The 25,120-nt window shown below is 54.9% G+C and overlaps 1 protein-coding gene across 4 annotated transcripts; it reads right to left on the bottom strand.

Moving 5' to 3' along the window:
- Positions 1-1,466: 1,466 nt before the first annotated feature.
- On the bottom strand, positions 1,467-23,624 carry SLC37A2 (solute carrier family 37 member 2). 4 transcript variants are annotated; one of them, XM_044258133.1, is made up of 19 exons: positions 23,495-23,624; positions 11,991-12,072; positions 11,403-11,496; positions 11,212-11,290; positions 10,103-10,238; positions 9,848-9,924; positions 8,786-8,952; positions 8,198-8,241; positions 7,763-7,915; positions 7,399-7,489; positions 6,017-6,079; positions 5,567-5,652; positions 5,028-5,076; positions 4,755-4,828; positions 4,402-4,480; positions 4,162-4,259; positions 3,811-3,875; positions 3,580-3,636; positions 1,467-2,014 (listed from the first exon to the last, which is right to left on the bottom strand). In XM_044258133.1, the coding sequence occupies exons 1-18, from the start codon at positions 23,551-23,553 to the stop codon at positions 3,606-3,608; spliced, it is 1,527 nt and encodes a 508-aa protein (XP_044114068.1). In that variant the 5' UTR covers positions 23,554-23,624; the 3' UTR covers positions 1,467-2,014; positions 3,580-3,605. The 4 variants fall into 4 exon arrangements, with proteins under 4 accessions (XP_044114068.1, XP_044114071.1, XP_044114069.1 ...); XM_044258136.1 differs by lacking the exon at positions 23,495-23,624 and adding an exon at positions 16,241-16,310; XM_044258134.1 differs by lacking the exon at positions 3,580-3,636.
- Positions 23,625-25,120: the final 1,496 nt, after the last annotated feature.

The following is a 25,120-nucleotide window of genomic DNA, read 5'->3' as shown; positions in this document are numbered from 1 at the left end:
AGGTCCCCTCCCTACCTTATCAAACTAGCCGCCTGCCCAAGTCCCACTCTTTCTTCTTCTGATGCCGTTCACATCCCTTCCTCCACGGATCACACCCCTGCCCCTGTCCCTTCAGGCTGGACTGGGGGATGGTGCAGCCGCTCAGCTCCGGGCACCATCTCCAGAGATTCGCCCCTCCCCCGCCGCCACCCCGTCTTGTTCAGAAATGTTTCCGTATTTCTATCTTCTCCCTTTCCCAGTCAAGTTCATCAGGGGCGGGCAGCATGTGCTTAACACTGACTCAGTTGGCTCCCTTCATGCCTGTCCTCTGAGGCAGGTCGTGCTGGGACTGCCTTCTAGGTGAGGACACAGGCTTCACAGGAGTCAGTGGGGAGGCGAGGGCAGAGGAAGCCTCCCACCCCAGGAGGAAGTCTCCCAGCCTTCCTACCCTGCCTGACCCGATGCAACGGAGAGAAGGCTGACAGTTGGTGAACAGAGCACCCTCTGCTCCCCACCTGGAAGCAGGAAGAGTGTGCGGCCCACGCCGGGCTCTGCCGGCGGAGGATGGCACCATCTAGTGGCTTCCCTCAGCGAGCCGCTCAGATGCCTCTGCTCGGAAAGAAGCCTCCTAGAAAGCTGGAGGTAAGGCCATGCCCTGCAGCACCGCCCCGGGGGGCGGGGGGGGCACCAGACCCAGAGATCCCGGACCATCACCTGCTTTCAAACCTGAGTGAGTGTCAGTTTGTCACCAGGGCAGTGTGTACAAGCTGTGTCAGTGTTGCCCTGGCCCCCAGCGTCCCCGTTAATGCCACAGCTGCACCTTGTGTGGGGCTCTAGCTCCAGCTGAGCCCCGCAGGCCCCCGCCCCCCACCGTGTGGTCACGAGCATCTCCTCAGGGAGATGTGGCCAGCCCCAGTCTGGGAACGTGGCAGCCCACGCGGCCGTGCCAGGCCCTGACAAGGATGAGCACAGGCCTGGATGGCAAAAGGGATCCGTATTGTGCTGATGGGTGGCTTCGGAGGTCAGGGAGCAATGCCAAGGTCTAGCCTGGCAGGCAGCACTCTGGGGTGGGGTGGGCAGGAGAAGTAAGGCAGGAACACGGGGGAAGGGGAGGCAGGCCGCAGAGATATCGGGCCACTGCCCATGGGACAGTGGCCTGAATGAGCCAGGCAGCTTCCTTCTTGCTAGTCTCGTCATCCTGGGGCCTGTGCTCGGGCGGAAGTCCGTCTTCCGTGCCCACCATCTACTCTGTTCCCAGAGCAGGGCTCATGTGCGGTGAGCGCTTGGTGGTCACTGGCCCCTGTGGCTTTAGTCAGGCCTGCCCCCCCTTCCCTGCACTGTTCTGATGTGCTCTTCCCCTGGGGACACGCAGGGCTGGGATGAGACTGGGGCCAGGGAAGCCCAGCCCCAGGCTCAAGAGTGATGCCTCCCTAACGTCTGTCCCCTCGGCACCTCCTTTGCCTCTCCCTGGTCCTGGTCCCACAGAATACAGTGATAACACTTTAATCGACTCGGGTCAGGAGTCAGGATCAAATGCAGGGTAGAAGAGGTTCCAACATGGGAAATACACGAGAAAGCTGGCTTATGGACAAAGGAAGGAAGCGAGGCTCGGTGGCTCTCAAATAGGGTCAGAAATCCACGGACAGGTATAGGCTGAGCACCGAGGCTCACTTTCCACACAGGAAGGAGAGACACACCATTGCCAGGCCTTGGCCCATGTCCACCCCCTGCCTCCTGTCTTGGAATCTGAACAAGCAAGAGTCAGAGCATATCCTTCCCTTACCAAGCTGGAGACACCACTCAGCTCTGATCCCCAACCCTTCTGCTTTGCAGCTTCTGGAGCTCAGGGCTGTGAGTCCTCCTGCTGGCAGGCCCCTTCCCTCGGAGAACCTCCCAGCCCCTCAGAGGCCCATCAGCCCGTCTGTGGTGGGTTCCATTGTCTTGTCCCTGCGCGGAGGTCGGGGGAGAGCACTTTGGGAATCAGCTGGGGCCCTCCGTGCTTCTCTTCGAATCAGGGCTTCATATCTCTTTATACCTACAGGAGGGGTGAGAGGCAAGGGAAGAGAAAGTAAGACACAGACAGGTTTGTAAGCTCCTGTACTCCCAGGAGTACAGGGAAGGCAGGTTTATAGGGTCCCTTAATAATTGCCTCTCATCCCTGTTCTGTCATTAGGGCTCCCTTCCTCCCCTTCAGTGGCAAATTAGCAAGTAAGCTTGATAATGAAAGCCTTGCAATGTTGGTGCCACACCTGACAGTTTGACAAAGCGGGATCCCAGATCCCATCCCGTCTCAGCCTCTGATCGAGTGGTTGTGGCTTAGGTTTGAGCACACCCAATTATACACAGAAGGATGTGGGGGCACAAAGGCCATGCCCATGGTCTTATCAATGCGAGTGAGCTGAGAAGTCGGGACTGTCCAGGGATTTCCGGTTCTAGGCCCAGTGGTCCCCCTGCCCTAGCAAGTTCCTCCACTCCCCCTGCACCAGCCTTCCTCAGAGCCTGCCCAGCTCCGGGTGGCAAGAGTACAGAGGAAAGCAAGCCCCCACACACCTGGGTTCAAATTGAGGCTCAGCTGAAGGCCTCAGTCACATTCCCTGTCCTGAGCCTCTGTTCTCTCTTCTTTAAATGACAGAACTGATGTCTCACAGTGCCTAACAGGTAAGCAGCTGCATCTGAAGGCAGACTCAACTCCAGGCAGGGAGCAGATGCTGACTAAATATATCCCCACCCCCTCCCCGTTTCCTGCTATTTTTCTTAACCTTCGAATCTCCCCTTAGGCCAGGCCCAAGAAGGCAGGTGAGGGGAGGGGACAAGTTGCCCTGCTCCCTCCTCTAGGGCAGGCGGGATAGATACTCTGCTATGCCTCCTGCTCTGGGTTCTTCTACCCTTGAACCTGAAAGATGCCATCCTCCAGGGGAAGAGTTTCCCTGGCTACTGTGCTGGTCACCGTTGATCCCCCGGGAGTTGTTGACACACGTTTACCATCCAGGACTAGGTCCACACTCCGGCCGGCTCCTCATTAGCCAGAACCTCCTGCTCAGTAGCAGAGAGCCAGAAAGGCCAGAGGGAACATTCCCCTCAGCACCAGCACACGGCCTAGCCTTTTGCTGGCTCTGCCCTGGCACTGCCCTGTCCATGCGGCCTCCACACCCACCACCACAGGGCAATGGACAGAGAGCACACCAGGCCAGCCACCGAGGCTTGATCGGAATTTTATCCCAGAGACTTTGATTGGTTGTTGCTTTTTTCTGTACACCCCAGGCCGAGGGGCCAGATATCCTGGCTTCTGAATTCTAAGAGGCATGTACGGCTCAGAGTTCAGAGCAAAAACAATTTCCCTGGATCTCGTCTCTGTCCTAGGGGTACAGGAAAAAGCCCTACCACTCGCCCGGAGGAGAAGAGTCTGCCAACCCCTGTGGCAGTTTGGGCTGCTCAGGAAACACTTCCAAGCACCATGCTCAGCTCGGGTGGAGAGTCTCCAGAGCTGGCCCCCAAGAAACAAGAGAAAGTTGGGAAAAAAATCACACTGGAGGAGAAAGGATTTGCATGCAGGCCCCACTCGAAGGGCACGACAGCCACCGACTTGAAGACAATACTCACAAAAGTCATGGGACTTGAGGAAAATACTACCGCGGGTGGGTTAGGGCCAAATTAGAGCTACGGAGACACATGGGGACAACAGAGGACACATTAGCACGGTGGAGGGGCGGGGCGTGGAGCACCTCCAGGGTCCAGCCCCAGTCCGGGCCACAGGTAGGCTCAGGCTGGGTGCGGAGAAGTGAACACGGGCTTTCACTCCCCTAAGAAGTCTACAGCTATCTGGGGACTCACCCTCTGTCTCTGTTCAAAGATGACTTCCAGGCAAGGATTTCTTTGTACACCAACCGGCAGAGGAGCTGTGGGGGGGTCAGAGGCATAGAGGGAGGGGGAGGGCGACATTAGCCTTGACCACATGGTTAGTCCCCAGTGCTAGGTGACTGGGGGGGGCTGGCAGGAAGGAAGGTGGTGGCACACAGTTTCATGTGGCAGGGGGTCACCCATGGAAGGAAAGGGGTTCTGAGTGTCGAGAGCTGCTTTCAGAGCCCCTCATGGTCAACGCTTTGGACCTCCAGGATTCCAGCCTGGCAAGACAGGAGAGTCAACCCCACCAATACCCATCTGTGTACCCCCAAGATCTCGTACCAAGCAGGCCAGAACATCGGCAGAGATGAGCATGTAGAAGACGTTGTTCCAGCCTGTGGGGGAAATCAGTCCAGCCAGCAGAGGCCCCAGAGCCGCACCTGCACAGAACACAACATCAGAGAGGGGCACCCGACAAGGGGCCCTAAGCAGCCTGCCCACCCGAGAGCTGCATTCCAAGAAGTGTGCTCAACACAAGCCTCAGGGCTCAGCTGCCAAGGACCAAAAACTAGAGTCACAGACCTATGGACCCAGTGCCGTCGATGATGGCCGTGACAGTGGAGAGTGCCTTTGCATTGCCCTTCAGGCTCTCGTGAGTTCCCTGAGGAGAGAGAGAAGCATGGAGAGGCCAACTAGAGAGGCAGCACCAGGACCAGGATAGGGCTAACCTGGGGCAAGGCAGCAACTGGGGCTTGGAGTTGAGAGGAAGGGGGGCTAGTGATGGCAGACTCTGGAGGACTTTAAGGCTCTCCTACACCAGCATCTCTGTGCACCAGGGAGGGCGTGGGAATGTGGGATATTGGACCTGGAGATGTGTCCAGGCCCTGACCAAGCTCCCAGAGTCCTCCCCCGCCCCAGGGAGGCAGCCTGCTTACCAGGTCAGCGGAAACGGCAGTGGTGATGAGTGCATAAGGACCATTGACCAGGGCCCCACAAATGATCAGCATTACTGAGGCAGTGACGGAGACAGCTCGTTAGGGATGAGAGGCCTCCTCCCGGCCCATCCCCAAAGCAGGTGAAACCCCCAGGTGTCTGGCCAAGAGCCTCCACTTCCCTGTGCCTCCCACCAATGCCCCCAAGTGGCTTCCTGGGGCCCCCAAGGCAATGCTCTTCTTCTGCGCTGGCTCGACTTGCAGCCACCCCCTCACCTATAGAGTTGGTAATCCCGTTCTGACCAATGTTGTTATACAGGAACATCTGAGAGAGGAAAAGGGAGAGGCAGGGTCACACCCAGGCCTCCCCATGGGCTGTGTGGGTTAGACTGGGAGTCTGACACACCCTCTGCTCCCAGGGAACCCCAGAGGTCCACCTTACTCCAGAACTCTTGGTCTTTAATGGTTTCCTGGGGTGGAGGGTCTAAGATGTAGAAATCTGTTGTTTCCTGTTTCTCAAAAAGGCTTCTTTCACACCCAACCTGAATTTCCTATTCTTTCCTGAGTTAGGAAGTTCAGCTGCTGGCCTCCTTCTTCTCCACCAAGGCCAAATCCTTGTTAACCCCTTTCCAAAGTCCTCAGTCTGAATCTCGGAGTCTGTGCCGCCCCCAGCTTCTCCTCCCCCGGCGTGCACACGGACGTGCATACATGCAGAGAGACAGGCGTGTGCATCCACGCCCAGGTGCACACACATTGCAACAGCCCGCACAGGTACACGTGAGCACATGCCGCTCTACTCTTGAGGTTATACGCACCATGGGGGCAGCCAAGATCAGCATGACACAGCAGGTGGTGGCCCTGCCGTTGGTGTGGTCGGAGATGAGCCCTGCCATGATGCCGCCTAGAATACAGACCAACTGGCACCCAGCTGCTCCCAGTGGGACCACAGCCGCCCACTAATGTGGCACCCCAAGCCTTGCCCCATCGCTTCGTCCCATTGCTCCACCCAGTACTAGCCTGGGCGTGGGCGTCCAGAACCAGTAGAACTTCTCCCTCTGAAGCCCTCCCCGTACCCACTGCTTTTATGGGAAGATCAAACACAAGGGTCAACTTTCTGAGGTCTCCCCAGCTGGGTGGGAGCCCTTTTTTCTCTGATGCCACCTGCCTAGTTCACATCACATTGGACCTGTCCCGTCCTTCTGCACCCCCACAAAACAAAGGGGGAATAGGGGAACTGCCCAGGGCAGAATAGGGCAGGGCCTCACCCATGATGCCACCAACATCGAAGAGGGTCGACAGGTCCCCAGCCTGTTTGGCGCTAAAGTGAGCTGTGGAAAACACAAATATATGGTCAGAGCTGGGCTCGGAACAGGCGTCCTGGAGTGCCATGGCCAGAAAAAGCCCTACAGAGCACTTGACCCAGTCCCATTGCCTCCGGTTTCAGAGGAAGGAGTGAGGACCCATGGGAAGTGGTTGGCCAGAGTCCCAAGTAAATTTGCAGCAGTCTCCCCCTACACCTCATCCTGTACTTTTTCTCCCCTTGCAGGCTGGCTCTGACCTCCCAGAAAAGCCTTCCCTTGAAAGCACTGGGGTCTGGCCCAGGAGAACGCTGTCAGACGAGGCCACCTTGGCCCAGGGGGAGGAGGGGACACCGCTGGTCTCACCGGCACTAGTTGTGCTCTGCTCCTGAGCTCCTGGCCAGCCTCCACCAGGAGGCTCCATATCCATATCTGCTAATACACAGAGCCAGGAAGGAGACTCACAGGCAAATGGGGACCTCAGGTCCCAGGTCTTGTCCTTGGATTAGAAAGAGCAAGATCCTGAAGCTGGAATTGTAGCCTAAGTCTCAAGGTTGACTCCTACTCTGAAGCTGGCACCAAGGCTACAAAGCCACGAGCTGCCCTGGGGCGCCGCTCCCTCTTATCTTTGAGAGAGGCCCGATGACCAGGCTGTTGGTCAAATCAAGGGCTGGGATTTGGCCGTGCATAATCCCCAGGGCATCCTATTCAGAGCAAGTACAGCACTTGCAAAGCAGCCTTTGGGGTCCTCCGCCAGGGCTTGGAGGGAGCAGCATAGCTGAGGGGCAGAGGGCCTGGGCCATGGCAGAGCTCCGAGGGCAGGGACGGGCTAGAGTGGGCCCCGAAGGAGGGCAGTGCCGCTGACCCAGGCACCAGATGTCAGTCCTGGGAGGTTCCCGGCAGCCCTTGGGGAGAGGAGAGCGGTGCTCACCTCAGGCTTTAGGCAGAGGGGTAGCTCACCAGGCCCTCTTCCTGTGTGTGTGTGTGTGGGAGGGGTGGCATTCAAAGGCAGACCTGTCCCCGAACCATCCAGCCCCTCTCATCTGTGAGCCAAGCCAGCTGGATGGAGGTGGGTTCTCCTCCACACAAGGCTGGAGAGGAAGTCAGGAAGGATGACAGAACACATCTCTGAGTTCTGAACCCCCAACTCTGGTCCTCAGGAAGAAAGGTGTCTGGAATCAGGCTCTCTGAGGTAATGTATGAGGTCTAACTTCCAAAGGAAAAATAAATTTTAAAAGTCTCCCTTTTCCCTAGGAGAGGGTGCACGGACATCCCAATGGTGTTCTGGAATCCCGTGTATCACGTGCCTCCTCAGAGAGCCCTCCGGCCCTTCTGCCCCTTGTCCTCACCCACGTTGAAGATGTAGAGAGGCAGCCAGTAGAGGAAGGTGTAGCTGACCAGCTTGGCAAAGAGCAGACACAAGGAGAACTCCACCACACCCTGCAGAGCATGACAGAGGGTGTCGGAAAGGCATGACAGGTGCCCCGAGCCAGGGGTAGCCCCAGGAGGAACTCAGCCGCCGCCTCCCTCCTTCTGAACTACTGCACAAAGCACATGTCCAGTCTTGTTGTGTGAGGGCCACCCTCCTGTGTTACCCTCCCCGAGCTGGCTCCGCACCCTCACACCTCACACAGAGCCTAGAGCCCCCCAAACCCCCCATCTCCCGACCCCCACCGGGGACATCCAGAGAGCTCCAGGCCGCGAACTTCTCACCGGGATGCGGAGCGCCCCCAGGAAGCTGATGGCCGCAGGCTCTGCCCTTGGCTCCTTGGAGCACCTGCCTGCGCTCTCCAGGCTGCTCTCCTTGTTGGTGCAGGGGCCATTCCCCAGGTCCTCGGGGCTGTCTGGGTTCTCTTCCAGCCCATCCTGAACAGAGAAGAGCCCTGGCTGGGAGCACAGCCAGAGGCCACTGCCCGCCGGCTGGGGGGACAACCCAAGCGGCAGGCAGAGGCTCCCAAGCTGGAGGAGGTCCGCGCCCCCCTTGGCGACTGAACAAATGTCGCACCAGGCCCCATCAGGCTGTCATGGAGCCACCCTAAGGTCCTGCCACTGAGCCTGTGAGCTAACTGTGGGCGCACATGCCCCTACCACCCCCAGTCCTCTCTGGGACCTGCCCCCGTGGATGGAGTCACGGGCGGAGAGGCTCACACTAGCGTGGTGCTGGGGAGCCGCGCAGTCCACATCTTCTGGGTCTGAAAGAAAAACCCAACCTTCTAAGAAGCTTCCCAGCAGGCCCCGCCCCCAGCCGCCAAGTTAATGGCCAGTCTACTTCCCAGCAAGAGGGAGCCTGGAACCCGGGCTCGGGAGGCACCTTCCAGGCCTGGCTCCCCTAATGCCACTGTGTCACTAAGGGCCTTGTGGGCCCCCATTCTGTGGCTACCAAGTGGCCACAAGGGCGGGCTGAGCTATCTCCCAAGGCCATCAGAGAATGGGGAAGAGGACAGCAAGTGATGAGGGTCCCATCACCTCCACTCCCCCCGCTCACACGTCAGAGCCAGCACTTGCCAGGCAACCACAGGCCAACTGCGTAGTCCCCCGGCCCTGAACCAATAGCAAGTAAAGGCTGTTCGTCTCCCTCTTCGTCTTCTTTTACAAGTAAAAAGGAAAAAAGACTGAAGCCCAGAGAGGCGGCTAGTCCCTGGCCACACATACACCAGTAGTCCACCCCCAGGGCCAGCTGAACGAGAAGGAGGAGGCTCAGTTCTGAGCCCCGTAGGGAGGGTGGGGGCCACTCACATTCGATGAGAAAGAGGAAGGTGAGGACACCCATGGCAGCGGTGATGATGCCCGGCACCACGAAGGACAGGCCCCAGTGCTCATTCACCCAGACGCCAGCGATCAGGGAGCCCAGGATGTTACCCACGGATGTGTGTGAGTTCCAGATGCCCATGATGAGCCCCCGCCTGGAGGAGAGGGAGGCAGGACCAGGAAAGACAGGGGAGAAGAGTAAAAGAAAGTCAAAACAGAAGCACAGGGTTCATCACCCCCGCCCTGGCCAAGTGCAAAAAGCTGGCTGCCTCCAGCCTCCAAGCCTCCAGGCCCAAAGACAGCATGGGGGGAGCTGGGGAGGGCTTGCCAAGTGCCAAGCAAGGGACAGCCAAGGCCGGGGGTCCTACTCCCCTCATCCAGCGACTGGAGCCAGCTCACACAGACCTTCCAGATGGAGCTCCCCCCACCCCGAGCACTTCCGGCCCCCACTCCTCTCTGCCCTCTTGTCCTGGGGCTGTTACTCCAAATCTGGGTCCTCAACCAAGGCCACCCCACCTCCAGGAGACACAGGCAGTGTCTGGGCGTTTTTAACTGTCCCAGCTCCGGGTATGCTTCTGGCATCTAGTGGGTAGATGCTGCTAAACATCCTGCCATGTGTAAGGTCGCCCCACGGCAAAGAGCGACCAGCCCCAAATGTCTCGTAGGGCTGAGCTGGAGAAACCCCACGCAAAAGCAACTTCTTCCCCCCCGCCCCCGCAAAAACCAGTTCAAGTACAAAATAATAATAATAATAATAATAATAATGCTTTATAGGTTTCATTTTTGTCTTCATGCAAAATGGAAATTAGTCAATTATGAGGAAAAAGTGTAACAAGGGTGGCCTGTTCTGTGGACTAAAAACCTTATCCATGAGAAAAATCAGTAATGCTTTTCAGCCACTAAAACATTGAACTAAATGTGAAAGTCAGCAAGACAGACCCAAGTTTCTAACCTTTCACCCTGAAATTATACTAAGGGCCATGAGAGACCTCCTCACTCCCCACAGCCCTCCCTGCCCACCTCCCGCTCCTCCTCCCTCTGCACACTCACTTTCCCTTTCCGAACCAGTTGCCAACGCAGGTCACCACAGAGGGCCAGCCTGTGGTCTGGACAAGTCCGTTGCAGATCTGCAGGGAGACTGGAGATGAGTGGGACAGGCCTGGGCCATGCTGCAGGCTCCCTCTGCCCCCTCCTGGGCTGTGGGGCCCTCCCCAGCCCCCAACAACCCCAACCAACCACACTAGCGGCCTCCACAACCCTCCCCACGATGGAGCAGAGGTCTGAGTGCAAGACGGGGGCTCGTACCTGGACAAGCACAAAGTACCAGAGCACATGGATGTTCCAGAAATATCCGAGGCCGAAGAGCGAGGTAAAAAGGCCGCTGAGCAACATTCCAGCTGAAAGGTAGTAACGGAGGGGGAGCCGCTCCCCAAAAATTCCACTGGAGAAGAGAGTTGGATCTGTGGTTAATCACCAGCTGCCTCCTCCCGGCACCCCCGAGCTGCCTCTGGCCCAGGTGGCCACCGACCACCTCTGTGCAGCCTGCCCTCTGCCAGGGAGGCCCTTGAGTCTCCAGTCACTGGACTTTGCTGCCTCAGTTGCCACTGCTGAACACGCTCCTTGAAATGTTTGTTCTCCCCTTGGCCTCCTCAACCCTCTGCCCTTTGCTGACCACTCCTTCTCACAGACTTTCCCCAGGGCACAGTCCCTTGTATCAACTTTATGGCTCCAACTGGGTAGCCTCTATCCTGACCTCTCCCACTGTGGGGTCACACCCAGATGCCTTCCGGACATCTTCACTTGGTTGCCCCCCAAACATGTGCAGCTCAGCACTCTACGACTGAACTCTCCCTCCTCCTGCCCCTCTCAGTCCCGTGGCCTGTGCCCCTCCTCCAAGTGAGTGTTGGCACCACCATCCTTGGTCACCAAACCACCACACTGGTTTGGAGCCAGCTGTGAAGCAGGCCCCTCTGTTAGGCTGTGAGCCACTGGAAGGCAGTACCCGGCGTTCTTCCCATTTGGTTCTTGGCAACAGACAGCAGGCTCACTACGTCAAAGCCATGCTTGCTGGGCTAATTTAGGCCTAGGAGAGGCTGGCAGTTTTCCTAGCCATGTCCATGTCCACGGCCACCCACGAAGGATCCCAGTTCAGGAAAAAAAAAAAAAACCCATATTCCAACCATCCCACCGCCACTGTCATCTGTGAGAGTAACCTCAGAGGAAACACTTTCTAGGAGAAGCAGCTACAGAAGCCTGCCAGGTGAAGGAGTCGGCCGGGTGACCGTGGGAAGGAAAGGAGAATGGCCAGGCACTGGTGGTGTGGGCCCATGTCTTTGCCTCCCGTCCACCTAGGGGAGCCCTCAGCTCTGGGGCTCCCCACTGTGAGACAGTCGCAGGCTTGGCCCATCCCCTACCTGATGAACATGCCGATGGCGTAAGCCACAAGGAAGGCATTGTCCACGGCCCCCAGTAACTCCTTGTAGTTGTTCTTATCTGGAAACAGAGGGGAGAGGCAGAGAGCTGGTGCTTGGCGGCCCCTGCAGGAAACCCTTTCTGGCCCCAGACAACCTCTTCCTGCGGCAAGAGCAATGTGCCCCGTTCCTACCGAATGGAGCCCAGTCACACCACGTTGTGTCATTGAGACTGTGGCTGTCGTTCATGGGATTGATCAGCTCCGAGCAGTTCTGGTGCAGACGGCTCTGAAGAGGCGAGAGGGTGCACAGGTCGGGTGCACAGGTCGGGTGCACAGGTCGGGGCTCACCTCCCGACATCAGAGCCCGCTCGGCCCAGAGCCGAGCAAACCATCTCCCTCCCCAACCACACCAGCACCGCAGCCGGCACTGTGGACTCCGTGAGCCTTCCTGTGGCAGCTCCTCCTGCAGGAACCCACCACAGGGGCAAGGGGCTGCGTCAGACCCTCCGTGAAGGGCAAGGTGAGTCTGAGCAGAGCCCATACAGCCTGCGGTCCCTGCCCTCCCGTTCCCGCCACAGCCCGTTAACACTGCTGTCCAAAGGAGCACCTAGGGAAAGTTCCCTGAGAAGAACAACTACTAAAAGTGAGGGTTGGCCATGTGAAGGCCGTTCATCTCCGTGACTCCAGTTAGGGAATAAGATTCAGACCATTCTACTAGAGTTGATTTCTGCGGGAGCCCAGCATCTCCTGCATTCTTACTCACCGCCAGGCCAGCCTCACCTTGACAACACTGATGGGCTTCCTGGACATGTGGTAACAGGTGTAGATGAAGAAGGTCAGCACCAGGATGAAGCCTCGGAACCTGCAGGGAGAGGCGGGCACCTGGGTTAGTGGGAGGTCGGTCTCGGATCAGGAGCAGTGTCCCACGCGACCAGCTCTGGCAACCCCAGGGCCTCCCCACGGCCAACGCTCTAATTCAGGGTCCAACCGGACACAAGTTCCTTGGGACAGAGGCCAAGGGGAGGGTGGGAACAGATGCCCGGAGAGAGCCCAATCTCTCTGGTCCCAACTCCTGTGGCCTTCCAGTAGAGCTGGCCCAGCCCCCTAGACCACACAAATTATGCACCCCTCTCCCCCAGACCGCTTCTGTCATCTCCCATCACCTCTCTTGTCCTGTGACCTCACTAAGGTCAGGAAGCCCCTGTGTGTGCACTGCTGAGACAGGGGAGCAACCAAGTAGAATTGTTTTTAAAAAATACCAGCAATGGTTTTAATGGTGGGAGCAGGCGGGAGGCCGCCATGGCTCGTCTCTAAAGTGAGCTCACGACTCCTCTTAAACCTTGAACACAGCAGGCCTAGCAGTGGCTGCAGCCCAGGAAGAGCAGAGCCCAGACACCTCTTGAAATGTAGCAACAGTGGAGAAGCAGGGGCCAGAATCCACATCCTCTTCCCAGGCCCAGTCTGGTCCGTCCCACGGGACAGAAGGCTCATTCTTGGGCTCATTCTTTCCATCTGTGGCTCACACATCACATGCGCCCTCTCCTTCCCCCACTTCTCATCCCAAGGACCGGCCTGGGATGGAAAGAACAGTTCAGCCAGGCACCCCTCAAGTGTGCACCCCACGTCTGGGCCCTGCCCTTCTTTGGGTGGTCTGGGGGAAGGGCCTCGACATCCTCCTGAGTCAATGTTTGCTTCCCCAGGAGAGCATCAGTTGAGCCGAGTCAGCAGCCAGCACGTACATGGAAAACAGACCTTGAGAAGGGCCCACAAGCCAGGAGGAAGGGGCAGGCGTTAGGAAAGATCCAGAGCCTTGGTTTTTCGAGATCTCATGGAGAAGAATGGACAAGGGGAGGAGAGCCCCTGGAGAACTTTCCATCCTCAGCTCTGTGAACCTAAGGGGTAGGATACTTTGCCCTCTTTAGGGAACTGCCTTCAAACCCCAAACTCACTTCCCCCCAATTTCAGAAGAGCCTGGATTTAGGTTGGCTCTCAGGCCCCTTCTTCCTTTACCCCGGACTTGAGCTTCCTACCCGGGTTCTCTGACTCCCCTCTCTCCACAACCTCATGGTGCATTTTCTCAAGAGAACCAAGTCACACACACTCACACACCCACCCATTACCAGGCTTAACATTTTCCAGCCGCCCTCCATGCTGTTGAGAACGAAGTTCCAACTATCTGGTCTGGATTGTATGCTCCTCTACAACAAACAGGGCCCCCTGCACCAGTTCCCAGGGACACATGGGTGGGTCACAGAGGTTCTCCAGGGACTTGAGTTCTCCAGGGAATGTGGGGTCACTCTGAGGGACTGTCACAGTGACCAACATCAGAAAGCTTAGCGGCAGCCATGTTTTCTAGGTCCCAGCCACAGGCATATGGCCCATGCCTCCTAGTTCAGAGGCTTGTAGAATTTGGGGACATTCTCTGAGGGGATTTGAAGAGGGAGAGTGTCCAGCTGGCCTTTCTCAAAGAGGAATGGCTGGGAGGAAGCAATGGCCCCGCAGACAACCGGTCCAGTGCCCTGTCTGGGAAGCACTGGGTGGGGGAGAAGCTAAGTGCTTTGCAGGCTGCCTCTGGTGTACTGGGGAACCGAACACAAGTCCTTCCATCTTTTCCCCATCTTTTCAGCAGTGGCACGTGGGTGAGAGCACCAAGCCTGTCTATCTCAAAGACAGGTGAACACAATAGGACTCTCCCCCTAGTCCCCAGGTCCCTGTTGGACCATCTTTAAGCCCCCACTCCCACCCCTCCCGGGGCTCAGCCGAGCCTAGCATGGCTGCTAGCTACACTGACTGTGGAGACAAATCAGATTTCCTCTGTGTCTGACAGATCCCTGAGGCCCCACTGAGGCTCCCAGCTCTGACTGTTCTCCCATGACAGGCCCAGCAGTGAGGAAGACCCTTGTCAGCCACAGAGCCTGGTGTTGGCCCGGAAGCCCTCCCGGGAGCTGGTCAGAGCCGCCCGGAGGCCTAGCACAGTTCCCAGCTCCCCCTGCTCTTCCCACACACACTCCCCTCCCCCACCCGGCTTCACCTCTGAGCCCGCAGTGGGATGGCGTGGAGATTCTGGCCTGCTGCGGCCTGCCCAGATGCTCCCTGGGGAGCAGATAAGGAGGGTCAGGAGGGGCCCACACTAGTATCCAGACCTGTAGATTCCAGCCCTGCCCTCTTCCAGGAGCCCGGCCTGCCCTTTCCCTCTGCTCTGACCTCAACTTCCAGGAGAAAAGCTAACACCCAAGAAAGCAGAAGAGTCATGAATCTAGGGGGTTGTGGGGGGTGGGGCAGGAGGCCCTCAGGCGTGCCGTGATGTCAGGCCTGGCATCAGTGCCCTCTGGGACTTCCTCCCTGGACTGCAGAGAGGCGCGGGGAGGAGCGCAGAGGCCCGCGGCTAGCTGGGCAGAGCGCCCTTGGAGCCAGGCCTCCTGTCCGACAGTCCACTTCCGATTCCACAGTCCTTTTTCCATTCCATTCCACTTTGGCTGCTATTCCGAGAAAAAGTCCAAGGTGCCACCATTCAAAGGGGACTGGGGTCACTGATCAGGCGGAGGGCTGAGCTAAGCCAACCAAAGGCTGCCAGATTCAGAGCCTCTCACAGGAAAGATAGCTGAGGGGCTCCGGGGCGTGCAGAACCACAGGTTTCACTTCCCTTCTTACCAGCCCTTTCTTCGGAACCAAGAGGCCCCCGGAAGGGAGCAGTGGGCCCTGGGGGGCTGTGAGGGGAGGGATGGCAGCCCAGGTCCTGGGCCAGGCTGGGCTGACAGGCCAGGCACAGTGAGGCCCCCAGACGGTTCCAAGTGAGGCCACCTGCTCCGTGACCGACCCCCTAAATCTTTGTTAGCAGGAAGTGGCACTTCTTAGAGTCCTAGCCTCCCCCAACCCAGCACTGGTTACTCAGTAACCAAATTAGATAGTGAGACGAAGTAGCTATCTCTTAACTGTTAGTGGACAGTCCAGACTCGGCACGGGGACTTCTGAGGTAAGGACAAGGATCGATGTGTCCCAAAGCAGCAATGGATTAAAAACAAATAAAAACCCCACAGGACCTGTTACTACCACTAGTACAACAACCTGGAACAACAAGAAACAGCAGAGGAGAGGGATGTTGGTCTTAGGAGGTGATGGAAAAAAGCACCCTTTCCCCAGTAGCCAACCCTAGTACCTGCTTCCTTGCTTTCCAGTCACATTCCAATCACAACCCCCTACCCCGTAAGGCCAGTGAGGACTTCAGCTCTCTCAACAGCCACCCTCTATGCCCCCGTGCCTCAACCAGGGGCTGCTAGTGGATGGCTAGGGCTGCTCAGGTAGCCAGGTGACAGGCTGGTTGTGGCTGCTGGTGAGCTTAGCACTTGCCCTGAGGAAATGGGACTTGGTGGCCTGTCTTTGGATGTCCCTGTTCTGGGACTCCACAGATCTGAAAAGGATAGAGGCTGAGCCCAGAGCCAGGCCTTCAGCATACAGGGTGGGACAGGGGCAGGTCACGGCTGGACGGGCCCAAAGCCCTCTGGGGGCAGAAAGTCAGCCAAAGGAATCCACTCCTTGTCACCCTTCCTCCAGCTGGGACTCAAGAGCTCGCTCAGAGATATCAGCTTGATTCAGAGCTTGGTCCCGAGATCCTTTCCAGCAAAGGGAGAGACTGGCAGGTGGCCATAAGAAGCCCAGGACTTCGCAGGATAAATGAGCAGATAAGATCATGATCACTTTTAGGAAAGCAGAAAGCTTGCACAAGGAGACTCAATGAGGGAAGCCTGAGACCGTGAACAGACAGACATGGCTTCAGCTCCAGCGTGATGTGTTGTCTAGGCAGCTGGAAACATCTGGAAGGGCGTGAGAGTTGGAAGAGGTGGTTGACATTATGCAAATAGCACAGATGAAAATGTCCTGGGGATGGCAGAGTCAGGGTCCCGCCTAGCAAGGCAAGATGATGGACTTCCCCTCGAGTGTTTCTAGCTGCCTAGAGCGTGAAGTGTCAGGGGTCCGAGGCATGAGCCCGGAGCCAAGAGGAGAGCAGCTGCTTGGCCCCCCTACATACACACCATCTCAGGAACCCTCAGAGACTCTGCCCCCGATGTCTGTCCTTCATCTTGTCGTTACTTTCGGATGGCTTCAGTCCGACCTCAGCATTCAGTTGGCACAATTTGAATGGAAGAAATAAGGCCTTGACCAACCACATCGATCATGCCAGACCCGTCCACGGGCCCTAAGTCAGATCCTCTTCCCAAAGCCAAGGGAGGTATGAGTCTGCTCTGCAAGACGGGAAAGAGGAAACGGCAGAGGGGAAGAGGAAGCAGAAGGCAGCTGGGGAGAGGGCAGCGATCACGAGTGACAGGGGAGGGGAGACCACAGGGTCATGCTGTGTGACCAGCTCTGACCGTGCGGTGGAGGCAGGGATAATAGTGTGTCCCCCAGTTTCTCCATCTGGATCTCCAGTCCTTTCCAGAGCAACCCTTCACGGCCACAGCTCATTTTGAGGCCCGCTTTCTGTGGCCCTTACCAAGCCCTTCTTTGCAGTTACCAGGAAAGTGAGGCAAGACAATGCTACTCAGGCAGCAACGGGGGCCCAGATCGGGGTCCCGGCAGAACAGGGAAAAGATCACCAGACTTAGACCAAAAGAGACGGAGTCCCGCTGCTGACTGTGGCCTTGAGTGAGTTGAACTGTCTAAGCCTCAGTTTGAAATTCTTTAAGTAAGGTGATTGAGTCCCGCACGCAAGAGTGTCAGAGGATTGAGATGTTGGGGGGTGAGGAAGGCTCCGGCATACAGCAGGGTCTGGGGATGTATTCGAAGGGCTTCTGTGTCCCCTGGGGGGTGGGCCTAGGATCTGGCCACGAGAGCCCTCCGTAAACTCTAGAAGGGGAGCCGTCTGTTGCAGCGGAGGCCAGCTGGCAGCCTTGGCCTTTCCAGCTCACCGGGGAAGATCAGGGTGTGGGGAACAAACAGTGATGTGGGAGTTCACAGCTCCTGCCCTCCTGCCTGCCCAAAGCCTTCCTCCCCCCATTCCTGCTCATCCAGCCAGTCCCGCCTCCCACGGGCTCCTCTTCTCCTTGTCCTGAGTGCTTCTCCCTCACGGGGCCCCAGGAAATGGGCCCAGCCCCATGAGCGCCGCTGCAGTCATCTCTGGCCAGAGGCCCATGTTCCCAGCTGCCCCCAGACATGCCCACGCAGACGCGGGGCCTGAAGGCGGGGCACCGGCCAGGCCCAGGGCTGGGAGGACTCTACCGGCCCCAGCCTGACACAGAGGAGGAGGGGCAGGACTAACATCTCCCTGGAAGGAAACCTCTGTGGCTCCGACTTCTGCTCCCACAGTTCGAGCTGCCTGTCTCCCTCAGGCAGGCCTCTGGGAGCCACTCCCTCTGTGCTCCTCTGCCCCCATCCAGTTGTAGCTACATGGGGGTCAGTCCCGAGCAGACCGGCTGTCTTCCCTTCCGTGCCGTTGCCGGCTCTGTGGCCTCTGCTCAGGACACCTCCAGATCCCCTGGGTCAAGGCCACCTTCTCCTCCTGCTGAGGTTGGATCCTTCCCTCCGTCCACAGACATGCACGAGCACTTAGCGGTGACCAAGGACGGACCGTGAGCCAGGCCCCGGGCTCCCAGACCCCAGGCCCTGGGCCGTGTGATTTCCTCATCTTTTCACTTTCACCAGAACCCTGTGGTGTAGTTACATGGTCATTTCCGCGTTATAGACGAGGCCCTACAACCTCAAAGGGATGGAGTGATCTGTGTGAGGCCAGCCGGCCCTGGGACATGTCCCCTGCCACAATCTCAGCAGGAGGAGAGCAGAAGGACCCCGGGTCTGGGAGAAGGACTAATCTGGGTGCAAATTCCGGCTGGGTCATGTACTAACTACGGGGGTCGGACAAGCTGCAGAGCTTCTCTGGGCCTCGTGACACCCATAGGTGAGGCGGGGAAACAACTCGTCGCCTTGCAGTGAGCTACAAATCAACACTGTCTGGCACAGAGTAGTCGAAAAAGTGAGGAAAAAGAGAATCAGTAATTAAGGGTCCGTCAGTGGTTCGCGTGAGCCTGGGCCTGGTCTAAGTTCTTCACACACGGTGCCTCACGTAACGCACGGTCCTATGAGGCGGGCTTCGCTCCTGCCCGCTCGACAGACGAGGGATCCAAAGCTCACGGTGACTCCGGCCTCTGGTGTCCTAGTCGAGGAAGGTCTAGCTAGACCTACTTTCTTCGCTTCTGCTTCAACGCCCTCTTTGGGGACATGGGGAGGTAGTAAGTCTGAGAAGACTTTGATCCTTAGTTTCAGGAAGGTAGGCCCAGGTCTTAATCATTACTACAAGCCCCAGAGCTCAAGATAATAAAAATAATAAAGTAATAAAAATAATAATGTGCCTACAGTAGGCACCACATTAATGCTTAGTGTGTGATAGGAGTCCAGCCCTACACCCAGCAGGAAAGAAGGACAAGGACACTTACTCAGGGCCCTTCACCCGCCACGGGAAGTTAAGAATGTTCTCGTATCAGGTTTATCCTGTAGAAACTGAGGCTTAGAGAAGGCAACTGCACGAAGCATACCGTGGTGAAAGGATTTCAGTCCAGATCTGGCTTAACTCTGGGAGATGTTGGCCAACACAGTACATAGCTAGAGTCATACTTTGAATGACGTGTGGTTGTAGAAAGCTGTGTTAGGTGTATTCATGAGTTCTTCTAAAACGCTGGTGTGGGACAGGCTGTTGATAATCACCTACCCTCCCCAACCCCATTTCCTCTAAAACAGAAGTTACTCTGGCTAAATGGTATAACTAATACATATGGATGAAACTCCATTAGGAATAATAGCGGCAGACATGTACAACCGGCACACACGGCGATAAGACATGGCGGGTTTTTCTGTTTTTGTTTTGTTTTTTAAAAAGACAAAAAGAAAAGTTTTATCCTAAAGTAAAATGACTGGTCATTCCAAAATAAGAAAGAGGACAATAAAGGACAAAACCTGAAGGGATACATTTGTAGACGTTTGTGAAAAGAGGATGTGATTTCCTTTGGATGATAGTACATGCAAATAAGGAGTCTGAAAATAAATAATTATGTTAAAGTTTTGTCCAAATCTGGCTCAGTTTTTGTTTTATTTGTATTATTTTCAAAAAGAGGCCGTGGTTCCTTTAGTATCAAATACGCCAATGCAAAAGTAGAATCTGATTTTCTCTGCTAAAGTGCCAAAATTTCCTTGAATGTTGGTTATTGGTCTGCTTTTAAAGAGAGGATGTAAAAAAAAAATTTTTTTTTAACCTCCTCGGGAATCTGCCTAGATGGCAAACATCCAGTGTCCTACAGAATAATTTTCTATACTTTGTAAAACAAAGATTTTTAGGATACAGTTCAGTTTCTTTACAATGTTACCTTCTAAGTTTATTTTTTATTGTATTATCATCACTTTCAAATGGGCAGACAAGAAGTTTCTTAGGCACTCACGATGAGCACTCAAATGTCCTAACAACTTTTGATGTTTTGCTTTTCCAAAATCAAGTCCTAAATGCAAAATAAAATTAAACTTTCTGGACACCTTTCATACTTAAAACTATGAATGAGACCCCCAAGAGAGCCTCTGGAAAGTTTGCTTTTTCACTTTTTATAAAAAGAGAGGGGCTGGGGCACCTGGGTGACTCAGTGGGGTAAAGCCTCTGCCTTCGGCTCAGGTCATGATCCCAAGGTCCTGGGATCGAGCCTTCAGCAGGGGGCCTGCTTGCCAGCCCCCCCACCCCACCCCTCTCTGCCTACTTGTGATCTCTGTCTGTCAAATAAATAAATAAATAAACTCTTTAAAAAAATAAAAAGAGAAGGGCTGCAAATAATTAGTTTTATTTGATATGTTGCTATTGACCAACTGCATGGAAATAGTTGTGAAATCAGAAGAGACATTCAGCCTCGACTAGGTTACATTTTTAAGGGCAAAATGTTATTATTTATATTAACAGTTCACAAATGGTAGGCTACATGAGCAGTTTGTCCACATTTCTCAGTGCCCTCCGGGTCCAAGATCTGCCACCATGTATCCGTGGCCTGGCAGCCCTGTCTAACAGTAATATTACAAGGCGACCAGTCACGATTTTGGTTCTGATTTAAAATGCTACCTGGGTTGCAACCTTACTTCTTTAATTTGAATCGAACATCTTCTAGGTCAGTGGTTTTCAACTCGGGATGGACATCAGAATTTCCTATGGAGTTCTATGAAAATAGAGGCGTAGGGGCACTTGGCTGCCTCAGTAGGAAGACAGTGGGACTTCTGATCTGGGGGTTGTGAGTTTGAGCCCCACACCAGGTGTAGAGCTTACTTATATAAATAAAATACAGATGTGTAGGCCTTACTCCAGACTGACAGAGTCTCCTGAGTTGATATTCTTGGTATGTCCTTGGGATATTATATAAATTCAATCTCAGGATTTTTAAATATCTCAAGATCTTTTTCCTCCTTACAAATTGTATTCATTCGTTTTTATAAGTAAAAATGAAATGTTCACCATCTTCTTTGAATTTACCTTACTGTGTTTTTAGACACTAGATTTTTAATTGGCTGGATTTTGTTTTGCGTATCTCAGGAATATTTCCTGGTTAGCCACATTATTCTGGTCACAAATTCTCATCAGGTTGTTCACTTCTGAAAACGATCCTAGTACGTTAATTCACACCCCTTTAGGTTTCTGTCACCTATAGGCCGTTGTTTCATTCTGATGCTTCCTAAAGTCTCTGCAATCAGCTGTAGGCCAAAAGTTGCATCTTTACCAATCGAGAACTATCTCGGAAAAGCACTGTCCCAGACACTCAGTCTTGGGGTATAGGTCTCTCACGGCATTGCTTACACGTCTTGAAAGAACATATAGGCAGATTGAGGCAGGACTTCCAGAACTCCAGGGAAGAAGCAGACAGGCTTAGGTGATTGCTAACCCAAGATTCAATGGAATAAGAATCACAGAGGCCCAAGTGAACTGGTGAGGGACGGCTGTCGTTATGTTTAGAATATTGTTGATGTTGCAATGTTCGATTTTCTGGAAATATGAGGAAGCCCTTCTAGTTCTTCTTCAGCAGTATATAACCCAAAACAATTCAATAGACTCTGTTTTTGTAAACTACAACAGAACACTTGCACATTTCTTATTCTCCCTACCAGACCGCCCCCCCTCCCAAATTCAGAAACTTTTGTTGAGGATTCCTGCTTTTCATAGCAATATGGTTATTAGCAAACATTCAATAAGAAATTGACCTTTTGTTGGTGTTTTTTAAGAAGGCTACATGCCCAGTGTGGAGCTCCAACTCATAGGATGGGAGACCAAGACCTGAGCGGAGATCAAGAGTCAGATGCTAACCCCACTAAGCCACCCAGGCGCCCTGCCTTTTTTTTTTTTTTTTTAAACACGGATGTAATTAGAAAAATTGATTATATAACCAAGGCCTTACGTGGAATGTCATAGTTGACAGTGATGATCATTTAATCAAATATAGCCAGCCCCTTTTAAGGAACTAATATTGACTATGTGGAGCCAATACTAATAAAACCCTCCCAAGAAACCTGGCTTATTGTGCTCCCTTACAGGCAAATAAGGAAGGTCATTCCCTGGCAGGCCCAGGACACGCAGGGTATTTGGGGGACTTTGAGAAGAGAAGAATTTGCCCAATTTAGAGGTACAGCAGGTAAAACCTAGTGTGAAAAGCAGTGTTTTGTCTTCCTAAACTCTAAGTAAATAATAAAGAATAATAAATAAATAAAGGCTTTTAAAAGTCCAGTCTAAGATTTCTTATGAAAACTTTCAGCAAAGCAACTTAACAAGGCCCATATTGTAGATGAACACTCTTGCTGTTCCTATATATATATATATATATATAAAATCAGATCAAATCTAATGAGACCAGCCTTATTTTGTGATCAAGAATCATCTTTGTATTTTTGATCAAAGTAGGGGAGACTTTTGAGAAGAAAAAAAAAAGTTTCCCTGGGAAACTGCATTGTCTAGAGGACACCCCTCCAGTTATCAGATTCTAGCCTTTCCTTGACTTTGGGCTATTTTATAATGCTTTGAAGCAGCAGGTGACTGTTAAGTCATACAAACTGTGTGAATGAAAGGACAGTCTCCTATTCATAGTTTTTTCTCCCAACCTGCGGAAAAGTCAGTTTGGTCTCAATATTCCTGATTTACAAATGGACAAGTTCTTCAGATTCTTTTTAAATTGTGGTAAGATACACATCACATAAATTCTACCATTGTGAAGGGTACAGGTCAGGGGCCTGAAGTGCCTTTCCATTGCCCTGCAACCATCCCCACCAAGCTTCCCAAGCTGAAATTCTGTACCCATTAAACAACAGTCCCCTCTTCCCCTCTTCCTGGACATGTTCTGCTGCTCTCATTATAAGTCAAATAAAATCTTTAGCACATGTTCATTTTTGTAACCCATCAGAGCCATGATTTCAACTTTTTATGAAAAATATTTTAACAGTCCTAAGCTCCAGAAGGATCAAAGAAGTAATGGAAACGGATGCAAGTGACTGAGGGCTGTCACCAGTGAGGACGGTCGCCACTTGGCCAAGCACTGTGATCAACCATCCCAGCCTCCCTCAGGGGAGAGGGTTGGGTATGTAGGATTTTCTGTCTTAAAACCAGTAAGTTGGTCGTCTTAAGAGCACCCACCCTATCCAAAAGAGATCCTCAACCCCTAGTCATATAATTTGGGAATACAGGCCTGGTGTTGCTACACGGTTTCTCAAGAGAAGCCAGGGGTTTGGCTATTTATGTTAAATTTTACAATTTGTAAATGATGGCAACTAACACAATGCCCCCAAAACACTGTGCAGACCAAGCAGACTGCTCTAGTGTGTGGCCTCTGATGGGGAGGGAGCTGGAAGCCCCCCACCCCACCGCACAGCCCCGAGAGGTCAGGAGGGAGGCTACTGCAGAAGCCAGGGCACTCCTTGGGCGGGGGTGATGGTTCAGCGGAGGAGCAGGTCCGGCTCTGATCTCAGAGGTCTGTCCCTCGCCACCCCACCCCGCCCAGTGTGAGGTTCCAGGACACTGAGTTCTGGCCTCTGTATTACCCAAGGAGTAGGAGAGAGCAAAAGGGCCACTCAGCAACTCCTGCGGCCCCTGGATCAGCAGTTCCATCAGCCCCTGGCCTCTGTGGCCCCGCACGCAAGCCCAGGTTCGGTGGGGTGTGCGAGGCGGGCTGTGCCCCGGCTGTCCTCCGCCGGTCCCCGCACGGCCGCCGGCGCTTCCTGCCCCCCCGGCGCTCCGGGGCCGGCGGGGAGCTGCTCCGGGACCCGGCGCGCCTCCCTCCCCGAGCCCGGCTCACCAGCTGTCCCTGGAGAAGGTGCGCAGGAACCAGACACCCGGAGCCAAGGAAGACCGCATCGTGCCGGTCCGGGATCCGAGGCGGAGAATGTGGCCGAAGGAGGGCGCGGGGCCGGGCGCGTGGCCCTCGCTGGCAGTCGGCCGGGTTTAAATGCCCCGCGGCCCGGCCCGCCCCGGCTCGGCGGCCAGACGCCCGGAGCCCCCGCCCCCTTGCACCTGAAGGCCCTCGGGGTCCGCCCGGCGCGAGCCGACCGCCAACCTCCGGCACCTGCATTTTCTCGCGCTCGGCCTCCCAGCTGGCGGCCCTCGGAGCTTCTTGGGGCTCCTCCCGCTTTGCACTTTCTGCTCACTTCCCGCCTGGGTACCGAAAGCCGCGAGCCCAGGCTAGTCCGCTCTCCACGACCTTACGTCTGCGCGCCGCTGTCCCTGCAGCCTCTGTCCTGAGGAGTGGCTCCTAACACCCACCGGGAAACTGAGGGCCCGGGGGACCAGTACCGACGCGATACCTGGTGGTCCCCCATGACACTGATCTGAGCGCGGGGGCACCCTCGGAACACAGGAGGTTTTTCAGGGAGTCACGGTGTTGGCCCAAACATCTCTCTCAAGCCCCACAGGGCCTTCCTGTCCCATTCCGAATCCAGGCTGTGCCTTGAGCCAGACAGGACCCCACCACTCCCTCCTCGCACCGAGACTGGGGTCAATCTTGCAGCCGTTCCTGCTATCCCTTCTGGAGGCCAGCAGCCAGGCAGCAGGGAGGGAGCCCAGAATTCTGGCTTCCAGCCTGAAGATTTCCAGGGTGTTTCCACCTATAGAAATAAGATACTGTGTTGGGGTGCCTGGGTGGCTCAGTCGGTTAAGCCTCTGCTTTTGGCTCAGGTCATGATCTCAGGGTCCTGGGATGAGACCCACATCCAGCTCCTTGCTCAGCGGGAAGCCTGCTTCTCCCTCTCTCTCTCTGCCTGCCTCTCTGCCTACTTGTGATCTCTGTCAAATAAATAAAATCTTAAAAAAAAAAAAAAAGATACTGTGAGGTCTTTGGATATGAACTCAAGGGTGACCTAGGCAGGGCTAGACAGGAAGCATTCAGCTGGAGAATAAAAATAGAACATAAAATAGGAATGTGTCTGCGAAAATTGGTTTCAGCCCGAATACCACCCTGCTCCTAGCGGCACTCAGGTCCCCTGTGCAAAGTCAGAGAAGCGGCACACCAGCTCCACCAAACAGAACGGGGCCCAGATAATGGGCTTGGCCGTTCCCCGCCCTGGAATCAAGCATGAAGCCGGTAAGCAGTGTTGTAAAACCCGTTGACACCGGGCAGACAGGGGCAGAGGTCTGGTGGCAGAGATGCGGACAACAAGAAGTAGAGGACAGGAGGAAATGGGATAGAGGAAAGAAGGAAGGAGACGGAAGGAGCCGGGGCTAGATTAGGTGTGGTACAGGGAGGTCGAACACCGAAGGAAGAGCACAGCGAACAGCAGCTAACTTAATCCTGAATTTGACCCTCACGGTGCCGAGATGTCCGTTCCTTTCATTCTTCCAAGTCAGTGAGGTGGGCATGACCCATCTGGGAAGGGAGACACTACGTCCTGGTTTACCTGGAACGATCCCAGGAGACGCCTGCTGTCCC

The sequence above is a fragment of the Neovison vison genome, chromosome 7 (assembly GCF_020171115.1).
Source record: "Neovison vison isolate M4711 chromosome 7, ASM_NN_V1, whole genome shotgun sequence".
Classification (NCBI taxonomy): Eukaryota; Metazoa; Chordata; class Mammalia; order Carnivora; family Mustelidae; genus Neogale; species Neogale vison.
Note: the sequence above shows the minus strand (reverse complement) of the source record. Positions and strands in the feature narration are given on the sequence as shown.

Bases quoted from the DNA above. Each gene is read 5' to 3' on its own strand.
- SLC37A2 (XM_044258133.1), bottom strand. From the start codon at position 23,553: ATGCGGTCTTCCTTGGCTCCGGGTGTCTGGTTCCTGCGCACCTTCTCC. The intron at 11,497-11,990 runs GTGAGGCTGGCC...TCGCCTCTTCAG, and splicing joins AGCCCATCAGTGTTGTCAAG to AGCCGTCTGCACCAGAACTG. The intron at 3,637-3,810 runs GTGAGTCCCCAG...GTGTCTCCGTAG, and splicing joins TCTTTGAACAGAGACAGAGG to CTCTAATTTGGCCCTAACCC.